Here is a 14,119-nt window from a genome sequence, read left to right as displayed (position 1 = left end):
TGCCTGCATGATCTCTGAGCTTTCTCCTGCCACACAAGTGATCTAAACACAGGGGTTCCTCCTTTGAGGTTCGAGGCTTTTTCCATACATCAAGTTGGGAGCCTTGTCCGAACACTTTTTCCCTGCTCATTCCTGCCTCTAAGGCATATGGCTTGGGAGTTGGAAGCTGTGCCCAGTCCTCCAGCCTAAGAGAAAGCAGAGAGGCTGCTCCTCTCATCTCCAGAAAACCACTTAAAAAGTATAGAGTAACTCTCTACCCTGTTATTTCACATCAGCTCCTCCAGCCTGCGGGACAAGGAGAAGTAAATCCAGGGTGGCCAAACCAAAAGCCCTGAGGTAAGTATCTTTGGGGCAAAACACCTGCTGAGCCCTCACAGAGGAGAAGACGTAATAAACCCCTATAGGAGACTTGTGGCTCACACATGAAACAGGCTTTGCCATCACTCCTGTCTTGGGGCAGATGAGGGAAGTTGTGATTCCTGTGGTTGGGTTCTCCCCACCGCTACCATGACAACAAACACGAGCACGTTGTACTTTGTGTGATGTGGGCACCTGCAAAACTGGTTTGAATTTTTTCTTCTCATTTTTTTTTTTCTCCAGAAACCACAAAAGCTACAACCCTGAGTCACAGCCAACCTGAAAAACAACCCTACAGATCTGAATGAACTTCCCCGCAAGACATTCTACTTCGAAACATTGTTTTCTAACCACTACTAATAACCTACTTTGTAATCTACTTTATCTAAACATAATTTCCCATTAAGTGAAGTAATTAATTTTGCTTATAACCCTACTCCTGACGGTGTTTTATACAGGGCAGGAGAAAAGAAACCCTCAGAAAACAACACAAACAAAACATACACGGGGAGGCCAGTGGAATGTCAAAGATAAAAGGAATGTGAGAGTCCACGGGATACAGAAAGCTTAGGGATCAACTCCTGGATGGTATAAACCACTTTTATAAACCAGGTGAGAAGTCTGACATCTCTGGGATAAATCTGAATGGAAAAGGGAACTGCTGCTAGTGTGCTTTATCATTAGCCATGAAAGTCACAAAGCTTGGGAAAGGAAGGGAAAAAAAACCCAAAACACATGAAACTGTTACGTGACCTAGATTTTGTTGAAGAACTGCGGGAGTAATATTTTTTCAGCAGCATCTGCTGCCAGTTCCTTTTCCTTTTTCAAAGTAAAAGAAAAGGCAGAAGGCTTGTTAGCACTAACGTTGGTAGAGCCAGCCATACATCATTTACACCCAAACCGTTCCAGGGCAGGCAGGGCAAAACACACGCCCTGGAAATCACGTCCTCGCCCTGCGCCTCTGGCTGTCTTGCTTGCTTTCTTTTTTTTTTTTGTTTTCGAGATGAGAAAATCGGTTTAGCAAGAAGAAGGCAATGTTTGCCTCATGTTTAGTATCTCAGGTCTGACTTTTTAACCGTGCCGTTTTTGTTTGATGCAGGTGCAGCCCGGAGCGAGTGCCTGATGGAAGCCTGAGAGAGGGTCTCTGAGGGCACCTTTTCTCTGCGGGCTGGTGTTTCAGCTTGCAGCAGCTAAATGCTCTACACCAGTCTCAGCAACTGTTGACACAAAATAGGTGGAGATCAGGTCTGTGCAAGCACAAAATACCAGAAAGGCAAACTATATGTAAACACACTTCAGATAGCTATGACAAGAATAGACCAAAACCTGACTTGCAAAGCAATGACAAACCCTTACTCTCCCCTTTTCTCTTTCTACACTGAAGGCTTCTATTTATTTATTTATTTAATAATTGAGGGTATTTTTCCTGACAGAAGCATCTCCCACACTCAAAAGAAACCAAGCCCTGAGAACTCTCATTTACAGAAGACTCTGCTGCTGAGCCCTCCCCTTGCTTGTGATGCATCTCCATAACACAATGGTGTCCTGGATGAGTTTCTTTTTAAAGCCAAAGCCTTGTTTCGAGATGATGCACACGTGAATCTCAGCCTTTTTCAAAAAAAGGATGTCAACAAAGCCTTCTGACCCCTACCCTGATCCTGCAGAGCAAGGCTAGGTCAGGAGCAGAAGTAAGTGGCAAATGTTTACACGCTGCTGTTTCATCTTATTTCCCTGACACCTGACAGTGCACTCATGACAGAATATTAATGCACTGACTAAAAATAATAATAATGTATCAGGTACAAAACTACTTTAGAAGGGGATGGAAAGCCCAAGGGAACACAGGATTGGTTTTTGGCTGTGTATTAACTTCTCAGTAGTCTTGACTTTTGTTAGCCAAGACTATTGGCAGGTAAAACCCCATTTGCACCATGTGATGCTGTGTGGTGGGAACCTCAAAAAAGCATCTATGTGAATAAAATAACATCAGTTATTTTATTTGCTCAGTGCTCAGGAAGCCACTAATTAGTCTGTTCGTGCAAAATGATCCCACATTTGCTCTCAAAATAAATGGTGTTTCCTCTGCTGCTTTTACCCAGCCTGAACCCAGGAGCTGTCAGAGCAATGGTTAGGGGGAAGCATCCTCCCTTGGTGCTCATTTACAGGGTGGCCCCTGTTTTGTGATGCGTGGGGAATGACAAGGCTGGACTGAGCAAGAAGCAGAGGCTCTATCCCCTCTCCAGGTTCCACTTGAAGTCCCATCAGCCAAGGGCAGCATTTTCCCAAAAACCTCTTCATCCACCTCCTCCAAGCACTTGCCCCCTCCTTTGGAGAAACATCCGTGTTTTGTGCCAAAACTGTACCATTATTCCTCAAACCTGTGCACCAAACCCGAACTTTGCACAACTGAACCCTTTTCAAATGGCTATAATGACCTAAAATAAAATCACCAGCCTAAAATCCGGTGATATGATGGTACCTGATGGCTCTGCATTCACAACTCTTCCCCCTGTAAGCTATTTGCTCAGCTTTTCTAATAATACCTTGGCTGCCTGGCAGCTCTCCAGGGCTGTCTAAGGCAATATGCAAGCTAAACATTTTTTTCACCTGATTTCAATATTTTCTTACTAGTAACTATATAGGGTTTTACCTAGTGAGTATTCCTGATTGCTGTAATTTAAGAACAGAGAAATAGACTACAGATGTAATATTATTATTACAATTGGCATTCAAGGTGAAAGGCATAACAATTAGCTAAGACTTAGTGAAAACATAAATGTAAAAATCTGCTTGAAAAGCCCAGCACATGGAACGTTTAGAACAGCTAATTTACCAATCATACCCTGAATTGCTCAAATGGTATAACAATTCACTCAGCAAGATCCTTTTTTAAACTAGTTTTCCTGGGGGGTTGTATTTTTTTTTGGGGGGGGGGATGATTTTCACATTGCAAGCACCTCCTGTCTTATTTTACCCTGGGATAACAAGCAACGTGTATTCATTAAACATGAAACATATTAGTTCTTACTTCTATTTTTTCCTGCTTTAGCATATATTTCCATTAAAAAACGAGTGTTTAAACAACAACTGTGTATGTATTATTGAATCATACAGAGAAGAAAAGCAAATAGTTCCCCAAATCTGTTAGTGAAGTTCGTATTGCTGAAGTTGAGAGGGTAATTTGTGAATGATTTAGCATTTACAAGTAAATAAGTACTTGTATTTACTGTATCTGATTACTGAGAAAAGTATGTTATGTTCTTACACAGATTCAAATTGCATCTTGACCTTTTCTTGTTTAATCTGTTTACTGCAACAAAAGCAGCAATAGATACCTCTGAAAACAAGCAGTTATTTTACTTGCCTAGGATTAAAAATCCCTGACATGCTCAGCAAAGTGGCAAACCAAATTTCTTGTCTATTTATTGTAGCCTGTGGTTTGGTAGGCAGCAGGGGTGAAAATCCACCCCTGTGTATAGGTCCAGCACCTGCTTTTGCTATGCTCTTTCCTTGCTGGCCTCCTCCCCCACTTACACCCTAAAAATAGTGCTTAAGTGGCACTAAAGTGGTGCATTGGTCATGTGCTGGCCTTTTGGTCAGGGTGACTATCACCTTCAGGGAAAGAATTGAGCAAAGATGATGTCTGTGTTAAATGCCCAGCTTCATGAAGGAGCCTTTCCATCCCCTCTGAGGGACTGATGTGGGGCTCAACACATGGAAATCATCAGGCAACGTTATCACTTGGATTTGGGGGTACTTGGAGTGTGTTGTAGATGCACCAGACCCCAGGCGTGCTATGATAAAAACCCCACAGTGAGAAAACAGCGGCCTAGGACTGTTTTCCAAAAGGCAACAGCGTGGAGAGCAGGGGCAGGCAGAGTCTTTTTGCATCTGCCCCACCTACCCCTATCTCCAACTGCTTCATCAGCATCTTCCCTCATGTGCCCTACCTACATCTCCCAATCTGCCTCACCTGTAACCCCAGGTGCAAGCCAGGACGGGCACAGCTGATGGACAGGACATCCCTTGTGTCCTTCCACAGTGGTGCTCCCTATTCATCACTGGGTGCTGAGGAGAAATCCCCTGTGAGAGGTAAAAAAAAGTCCTCTTGTCCCCACCAAGCCACCCTGCCTGGCCCTGCCTAGGCAAAGCACTTCCATCCCCTGCTCTGTGTGATTGCCACAGAAAAGCTCTACCACTATCCCTACCTGCAAGCAAAGAAACTGAGGCAGGAGAAAAGTTCCTGTCCGGGGGGAACTGTGATGGGGCTAAAAGAGTAATATATTGTTTCTGGAGTGTCTATGCCCTGAGCTGGCTGTGCTACACACAGTAAAGTGGTCTGGAATTCCTATCACAAACCCATCCCAGATGTTTCCAAACTCATCCTCAGGCTGGTCTTGGAGCCTTTTAAAAAGTTCTTCCTTATAAAGTTTTAGAAAAAGTAACTTCAGGAGTCTCCAAGAATGAGATTAGGGAAATTTACACTATTTGATCATTTTTTCCAGCATTCTTGGTCAGGGTTTGTTTTGGGTATTTTTGCAAGCCCAGGAAATTATACACAAAAGTGACATTTAAAGAAGCCAAGGTAATAAAATCAAGAACACAAGAGTTAGGAAACTGTATTACTAGAGCTGCTTGCACCCCATTCTTTAATCCACTTGATATGCAAACAGTTCAGTTACTAGCTCACACTACAAGTTTTGATAGAGCCCAATACCTCAAGTACCCCAATAATGATTCTATCTGTTATAAGAAGAAGCCAGGGCACTATAACGTAGACAAATTGCTTTCTTCAGGAAATTTGTTCAAAGTTGAACAAATAAGGTGGTAAATGTCAAGAAAAGCAAAGCAGTCCTGGCTGAAGCAGCTAAACCCTGTGCTGGTGAGGAGGATTCAGCTCTGGCTCTGCCTTGGACTGCTCGGGAGGTACTGAGTAAATCACCAACCCCGAACTTTTCACCTGGATTTCTCACATCTCAACACATCTCAACACTGGAGCTTGGCAATGTAATCAAGGCACTTAAAAGTTGGGATTTTCCACTGAAACTTGGAGTTTTGGTGGTCGCTGGACCTTAAATATGGATAACTTGGCGTCATTTTGAGTCATCTCACAGTCCCTGACCAACTCAAACCCAGTGGCTGTGCTGGACCTGGACAACACTATTTTCTCCCTTTGCAGGGGAACTGTAAAAATATCACTCAGACTCACAACCCTGTATGCATATATAGGCAAGTGGAGGTCAGAGGAGGACTTGGGTATAACAGCAGTAAGTGCCATAGGAAAGCCTAGCAGTAATTATTAATTCCATCTTCAAGCATGGTTTGAATACAGCTCAACAAATGAGGTACTGAAGAATGAGGGTAAGATAAAATATTGACTAGCTGCTCCATCATTGTCTGGTCTGCGCCCTAGATAGCACAAGGGTATTTTGGGAAAAAAAAAGCAGAATACAAGCACCTAATAAAAGGCTGGAGCTTTAAGGATCTGAATTTTTAAAGGTAGGGTTGTTTTTAAAGATCATTTTAATGTAGTTGTATGCAACTCTATTTAGGGAGATAGTCACATATAGACACGCACATATAGAAAAGTTATATAGGCACATTATTCTACAAACGTACAGACATTTATCCATGCAGACTTCCCTAAGACATAACCAAAGACCTGACACCTAATGCTGCCCTTGATGAGAATTGCTCTCTTCTCTGTAGAGTACCACCAGTAATTATTTACCATTAGTTGTTAACGAGAAGAGATTCAGCTGGGATGTAGTAAACAAGAAAACTCTATAGATTGTTCAATATAGCCTGGCTGGCTCTCGACTGAGGTAACAAGTGATTGGATCACACCTCCTAGATATTTCAATCACAGTTTTTATCACCAGGGAAAAGCACCTTATTAACCTGTACTTTGTCAGGTCCCTTCCATGTCCATGTATGCAATGCTGTCAAGATCATGCGAGTGCTCATTCTAGCTCACATTAGTTACCATGCTCCAAACCCTAAAGTGCTGCAGGGTTAAACGACTAACAAGACAGAGCTCTGAAGGGCTCCTTTATACTCAAAGACACCTTGAACTCTGCTGCCTTCCTACCTGCCACAGATTTGTATGGGGTTTTTTTTTTCAACAGGCTGAAGGATCACTTCTCCCACAACAGAAACATCTGACTGTGACAAAAAAATGGTCCTGAAAGGCAATGCTGATGACCCACAAGTAAAATCGTTGGGAAGGGAAACATCCTATATGTGGATTATTTCATTACTTTTAAAACATAAGAACAACCTAAGGGAAAGAGTCAAGTTAAAACAGTGGTATTTTTAAAGACATACAACTGATACATTTTTTGCCATGTCTCACACACATCAATGGGAGTTGTGTGCACCAGCCCAGGAAGCCTGAACGCCGGGCAGGTTGCATGTGAAAAGTACCATTTCTTTTTCTTTATGGCAGAGAACTGAAGTATGCAACTAGCACACACTGTAAAGGCATTCAAAATATGACAAAAAAAAAAAAATGGTTCAAATGCTTTCAATCTGCAGAAAACAAATGCTCTCTTCACTGTCTGCTCCGTGGCAAACTTCTAATTCCATCCAGAAAATCCAGCATTCCCAGTCCGGGCTAACGACCATGCTACCAGACATGAGTTTATGTTTTTCATGCACATTTCATGTATTCCCACATGCTGTGTTGCTGCCAATAATTTATGACTGATCTGCACCCAGCCTGCCCTTCAGCATTTTATTTAATCTCTGCAACAGTGATTTACAATGACTCATCATTAATACAAAAATGTACATGTGTGTTAACAAGTTTGGAAGAATCTAAGGAAGAAGGCAAAATTTTTTCTGCAAGTCGTGGCTGAATGACTTATGAACCCACTGGAGAAAGGCAAAGATAACCAGAAACTGATACGTTAGCTCTTCCCTGCAGCAACCAATTTAGGCAAGAAGAGTTTCTTCTCCTGCATATCACCTTAGAAGCAAAGGGATTCAGCAGAAGTTGGGAGACAGTTGCCCCAATACCCCCTTAGGATTTGGGAGGGGAAGAGTAACTTGTTGGTCACCCCATCGCTTCCTGAGGCTGCACGTTTGTGTGTGTGTGCAACCTGCACAATCAGCCATGCCTAACAGCCTCCTTGTTTCTTAGCATCCATTAAAGAAAAAGCAAGGGCTGCATTTCCACATTTTGGCATCTCTGCCCACCACCTGTGATTTTAGAAAGCCCTGACTGCCTCTATAGTGTTAAATCTTCGTGGGACCGAGGAGAGGAGGGGAATTGCCTCAATAATTTATACAATTGTAACACCACAGTAGAACTACCAAACTAGCTCAAGCAGAGGAAGCCTGCCCTACATCCACAAGGCTTCAGTTATAATGTATTTTGACCTACTTTTTTTTTTTTTCCTTCCACATAAGGAACTTATAAAAACCCATCTGACACAAAGCCAAAGCAAAAACTCCTCAAAACCAAAGCGAGATGGGTACTGAAAAACACCCTGGAAAAACACTCGGAAGAAATTCCACCAGCTTTGGTTCAAAGCATCTCACGTTCATCATCTTGACAAATGTCTCTGATGGGCCATCCTAAAGTGACACACTTGTCCACGCTGAATTCTGTGCAACCAGACTCCTCTGAAGCAGCACGCATTTGCTCCACCCCATCGTTAAATAAGAGCCCTGACAAACATACAGAAATTCTCAACCGGCCAAAGCACCTATCGTTAAACTGAAGGACAACCGTATAAATTAGGGTACCGCCTGGATGAAGGTTGGAGGATGTAAAGTTGAAGCAAACACTAAATTTTCCTGGCAGAGCCAAAATACCACAGGTTACGTCTCCCTCTAGCACGTATTTTACCTTCAGTGGCTTTTATTCCTCCGTTTTGGATTAAATATCTTAGAAGCACACTTCACACACACTAAGTATTTTGGTATTTTCCTTTATTCGGTGTCTTAAAGGCCTTCAAAAAATTGATCTCCCAGGGCTGCTGTGGGGTCACAGGAATTGATAACCCTTACAAGCTATGCTTATGTGAGCCCGCCTGCGTCTCCCAGATAGTGCACTTTGTAAATTAATCCTCCAAAGGCAAATATATTGTAAGTAGCTTGTTATCTCTAAAGTACTAAATTGAAGAATACATGGGATTATATTGACAGAAATTACATTTTCTGTAATGGGGTTTAATATATCTGAAATCTCTCCCATAGGCTCCTACTCTCTCTAAGAGAGGAGGGTTTGTTAATGTAGGTGCAATGGACATCAAGACCAAATTTATTCACTAAAATGGATTAGGCCATGTAATCAGAGCTTCAGTAATATTAATCTCTGACACTTATTGAACGGAGGAAAAAATACTTTTGTCTGCAAACTGGCATTCCTCCCTCCCTTTTCCCCAGCAGGCTTGCTGTTTGCCTTGGCCATTTTCTGGGTATTACTTCAAAGAGGATAAGGTTTCCCATCATAAACACTAATCTAAAAATATTAGGACAATTAATTAGATACACTTAGTTTTACAAGGTATTAGATTGCAATACACTTCAAATATGACACTTATACTGGGATAGTGGGAGAAACTTGCATTTCGATGCAGTAACAAAGGGTAATAAATCAAACTCTTTTTTTTAAGGGTTCACTGTTGTGCTTTTATACCTAAATTATAAGTAATTTGCACTATCTGCCTTCACCATTTCTTGGACAGTTAGCAATCCAAAATCCACTGCAGAAACAGCACAGATCACGATTTCCTTCAAACAAATCGCTACTACAACAGATCAGGGGCAGAAAGAATCGCTCCATACCATATTTCAACAGGAAAGAGTCAGATTGTCCTCAAAGTTCATTCGAGCTTTCAAAAACTGGACTTTTTAAACAACCAATAAAGAGATAGAAGGACATCAGCCAAAAAAGAAAAACTTCACTAACAGCACTCAAAAAAAGAGCATGACAGCACCCCAAAACAACAACCAGCTCTGCAGAAACATGGGCCAGTTGCCCCTTTTTTATCACCCAACATCTCGACCTCTTCCAAAACCAAAGTTCTCAAAATGGGTGTGGCTTCCTATGACAGAAGCCAACGTCCTCAGCCGGGAGAAGGACTGACTGGTACCCAAATTGCGAGCGCGCTGCAAATCCGCCAAGCGATGGGAAAATAAATACGGCTTGTTTTCTGCCGTAGCAAATCTCCCTAGTTCCCATAACTGAAACCACTCACCCGGCTATATCCCTTTTGCATCAATAAACTGCTGCAGGGGGGGAGCAGACAAGGGCAAGGTGTGTCCTCAAAAATGCAAAGCATTAGCCGCAGGGTGTCAGCGGCTGTATAGAAACACTAAGGAAAATTACTTACCAATTGTTCACTTGAAGTATAGTGAGCCCTGTGTCTTGTGCCAACTGCTTTTTCTGTTCTTCTGAAGGGTAAGGGTGCTATAAGACACCAAAATAAATATATACATTTAAAACAATGCGCTTTTTTTGGCCCACTTTTTATTTTCAAGTAAAAAAAAAAAGAGAGAATACAACACAACAGAAGCGTGACATCTATTACTGAAAGGTGAAAATGCTGAGGTGTGTCACTCTTTTATAATTATTAATGGGCTACTACATCACTTAATTAATGGCAGTAAAAGACAAGCCAATTATAAAGATTAGTGAAGTGGAGAAATAACTGCTTAGGATACTGGCAGTACCTTGATACTCAAGAAGGATATTTGTTGCATTTAGCTGAAAGTTTTTGCACTTGTCTTGAATGACCAATTAGAATGAAATCTGGATTTCTTTTTGTGCCCTCCCTATATTCCACAGAAAAACAAAGAATGTGGTAAAAGCACTTCTCTGTAAAACTAAAACACGCTGATGTTTTCTGAGATAGTGAAGACTAATCTTGCCAGTGCCCCAAAATAATTTGCAAATAAGATCAGCATCCTGAACATAAACAAACGCCTGGGTTTTGAACACAGGCCAGTGCAAGGTCAACGATCAGCACATTTTTGCCTGACATTAACATAGCTGTGCTGTACTAATCCTAAGAGACAGAAAACAAATACTGGTTTAATTGAAGATAATGTTAAAATTCAATCATAACTTCAGTTTCTTGTGAGAACTTGATTGCTTTCTCAGAAAATTTGCTTCTGCATGAATGCAGATTGCTTCATAAATTAACAGTGAAAACTGAATCCGTGGTTTGAAATTTGGAAATACCATTTCTGTCCTTTTTCTCCATGTAAAAATGTCACTGTCCCAAAAAGAAATGGCCAAATACTGCAAATATAACAATTCCCAGGAAAAAAACACCAACCCTGTTTTGAGGATCTGGTTCGGCTCCTAATGTGGACACCCAGGTCTCAGTACAAATCAGATTCAGACCTGGTTCTGCTGCAAGGTACTGAACAACATTTCCTTAAAGATAACTTGATATAACTGGTTAGACCTATCCCAGTGTCCCATTTAGCAGCTGGTTGTCACAAAGTACTTGCTGTTGTACATCCATCCATTTTTTTCCCCAAAACATTCCCATAGTCTTTGGATGTATTCTTTGGCACAATATTACAAGAGATGTAAACTGAAACCTTGTAAAGAGTAAGAATTTAAAATGTCATAAAATTTGGCAATCTTATTGCTATCGTAACTATTTAGCAGATTTTATATATTCTTGTAAACAGCATAATCTGACATCTAATGGCTCTGTTACATGCCTACATCCCCTCACTTTGCTAAATAGGAATCTTTGTTGTAACGCCAGCAATTTCCTTTTGCCCAACATGCCCATTTCAAAGTCCACCATCACAGTCATCAAGTCCAAAATATACCCCTTTTTTCACCCCAAAACAGTGGGGGAATTTTAAGTAATTGTTTTCTTGACAGTAAGTCCAAAACCTGTACAACTGTAAATTACCCCCCTGTATTTACTGTGTATATATATATATATATATATATATATATATATATGTATATGAAAGACCTCTAGAGAGGAAGGGGATTTTACTTCTTTTTTATGGGTAATTTGCATTTTACACAGGCAGAAATATAGTATGAATTTCATCATCCACCTTATATACACGTTCATCCACAACAAACAGTCGTTCTTGACTTACATCCATCTATCTGAACACAACATTTTGCTTCTCTTCATATAAAAACCCTACAGAGAAGATTTGTAACATTTTCATCTTCACAGCTTACTTCCCATTTCATTACTTTGCTATCAAGTGAGGACAAAATAGTTCTTTGGGTTTTTTTCTTATTTCACTTTGCTACCTTACATGTGATCTAATTTTAAGTAATTGAACAAACTGTGTCTAATTTCATGCAGCAAGCAATAATTACTAGACAGCCTCTAGCTATTGGAATTGAGAACTCTGTCTCCATTAAGTAATTTTCAATTGTTCTGGACTTTTTTCCAAACAGACAGACTGGATAAAATTAGCCATCAGAATAACACAGTCACTGTAAAAGTAATTGCTTTAAAAGTCCCAGCCCCCAAATTCCCAAAATTGTACTATGTGTAAGGTCATCTGATTTTTTTCTTCTTGTTTTCAGATCCTAGCATAACTTTTAATTTCATGATAAATCTATAATTGTCACAATCACATGACAGCCTGGGACTTCAGGTAGCTAATCCCTCTTAGCTAAAGGTTCACAATGTGGCAGGCTTTTTTAACTATGATTTGGTGTGTTTTAAAATAATCTTAAAGGCTGGGCATCTTTATTATATAAGCTTTCTGTGGATCCTACAAACTGTTCCTTTGTGGGCTTAAAGAAAATTAATTAAATAATAAAAATGACTTGACAAAGAATCAGCATGCCACAGGCTAGGTTGCTATAAAAACATTCAAAGCCTTGTTGCATTCCCACCCACAGGGCTAGGAAGGCCTGTGCTACAGGCAAAGGCAGACATCACATTGCCACAGAGAGAAAGGGGGGGAACCCTGAGAACTGCCATTTTAGGAAGAAATGGGAAATTCAATAGAAACTGCTGCTGTTGGGTCTTTATTTCACCCGTGCAAGAACGACAGGTGCCTTCCAAAAGCTTTCTGATGGTTGCTTAAGGGGATAAAGACACATGCACAGAGATATGTGTATATATATTTACATTTATATGTATACTGTATTTGTGTATGTATGTAAAAATGTATACAAATATATTAAATATATATCTCAATCATATGGTTTAGTTTTAGGTAGTCTTCAGGGAGTTAAGACTTGATGATCCTTATGGGTCCCTTCCAGCTTGAGACATTCTATGATTCTGTGAAATGCATAAATATACAGATATATAAATATATATGGAAGATTGAGTCTAGAAACATTGCACTGACTGCAGTTGCCAAGTCCACCTATCACTCTGGATCGCTTTGGGATATCAAAGCAAATTGTACCACTGTTCAATAAACAGTGACTTGAGACCTTTACTTTGTTGTGTACATTAGCTCCTACCATTATCTCTTAAAAGCTTAATTATTTGCAAACAATTGATCAAGATGGGAATTGCAGAAAAGAGACGCCGGACCACCGGGAGAGCTGCAATGCATTAGGAGAGCAAACAGAATTACCTTTAGGTCTTACAATCAGAATTAACGATTGGGACCTTACGCCGGGCAGCACAAGAAGCTGTAACGCTCTTGCTGGAGTGTTTTCCATTTGATCTGCATTAACACCTCAAGTGAAAGCCATAAAATGGTGATTACAGATGGGAAGGCTGACCCTCCTTCCCAGAACCAGCCCAGCTTGTGTGTACTGGAAGACTGCAGACAGGCTTTCTTGCCAAGGCCAGGGGAAAAGGGCAAATCCAAGGGGGATAAAAAAAAGAAGGGGGGGGGGGGAAAGTAGGAAGCAGAAAGGTTAAAAATCAAAAAGACATTTGAAAGAATACGGCTGACAACAGATAAGGACTCTGAATTTGGCTCTGGTATTTTCTGATCATGCCTGCTGCTGCTACAGCACTACAGAGCGGCATCCACCAAACGGTATGAGACCAAGTGCTTTTCCCTTCCCATAAATCCAGCACTGAAATGCGGATTGTTTGGCACCATTAATGTGTTTTTGAGGCTCTGTGGTATTACTTTTAATAATGACTTAGTACAGAAAGTGATTGCTTAATAACACCATCAAAGTCTGCATGCAAATGAAAATTATCCCTGGGGGATTTGCCCAGGGTAGTATGAACAGTTAAAGAACATTTGAAAAGGTAAAAATAACTATGCAAAATATGAGTCAGAGCAGTCATTTTAGCAGTAACAAAGAAATCAAAGTGACAGAGAGAAAAATGTAACTTTCCATCATATTCTCTTGTCACTGTTTTATGAATGGTATTTAGAGAGCAGCAGTCTTAATAAAAGCCCCTTTTTAATGCAGCCGAGATCATTTTTAGCCAAACAAACAGTAAGGTTTTCTTCCTTCTTTTTTTTTTTTACCACGTTTGACTACAGCCAGTGGGTGAAGTCTCCACTAGATTCAGATGGAAAGCATCCAAGTTTGTCTCTTAGTGATACCCCTTGTCCAAATGAACTCCTTTCCTCAAATTTTCCACCCCAGGGCTGCAACTGCTGGATGCCAGGACAGACTTTATCTTATCTGTCACCTGGTATCAATAACAGTCCCTCCCTCTCTGCCTTGCCTGCCTTAGCAGTGCATTGTAATGGTGTCAGAAAAAAATCTGAGAGCAATCCTGCCCAGAGTTTACCACTGAGGGAACGGGAGGCAAACCCACCCCTTCTCTCCCCCAGACTACTAATTCCTCGTGGCACCGACCCGCCTCGACACCAGCAC

General features: G+C 41.0%; 1 protein-coding gene across 1 annotated transcript in view; it reads right to left on the bottom strand.

The window, feature by feature from the left end:
• Positions 1-14,119, bottom strand: part of MEIS1 (Meis homeobox 1) — a 107,534-nt gene that overhangs the window by 13,426 nt on the left and 79,989 nt on the right. The window contains exon 9 of the mRNA XM_061989204.1: positions 9,702-9,778. Within this exon, the coding sequence (XP_061845188.1) occupies positions 9,702-9,778 (77 nt within the window). The remainder of the gene's footprint in view (positions 1-9,701; positions 9,779-14,119) is intronic.

This window comes from Colius striatus, chromosome 2, assembly GCF_028858725.1.
Source record: "Colius striatus isolate bColStr4 chromosome 2, bColStr4.1.hap1, whole genome shotgun sequence".
In the NCBI taxonomy this organism is placed as follows: domain Eukaryota; kingdom Metazoa; phylum Chordata; class Aves; order Coliiformes; family Coliidae; genus Colius; species Colius striatus.
This window is presented reverse-complemented; position numbering and strand designations above follow the sequence as displayed.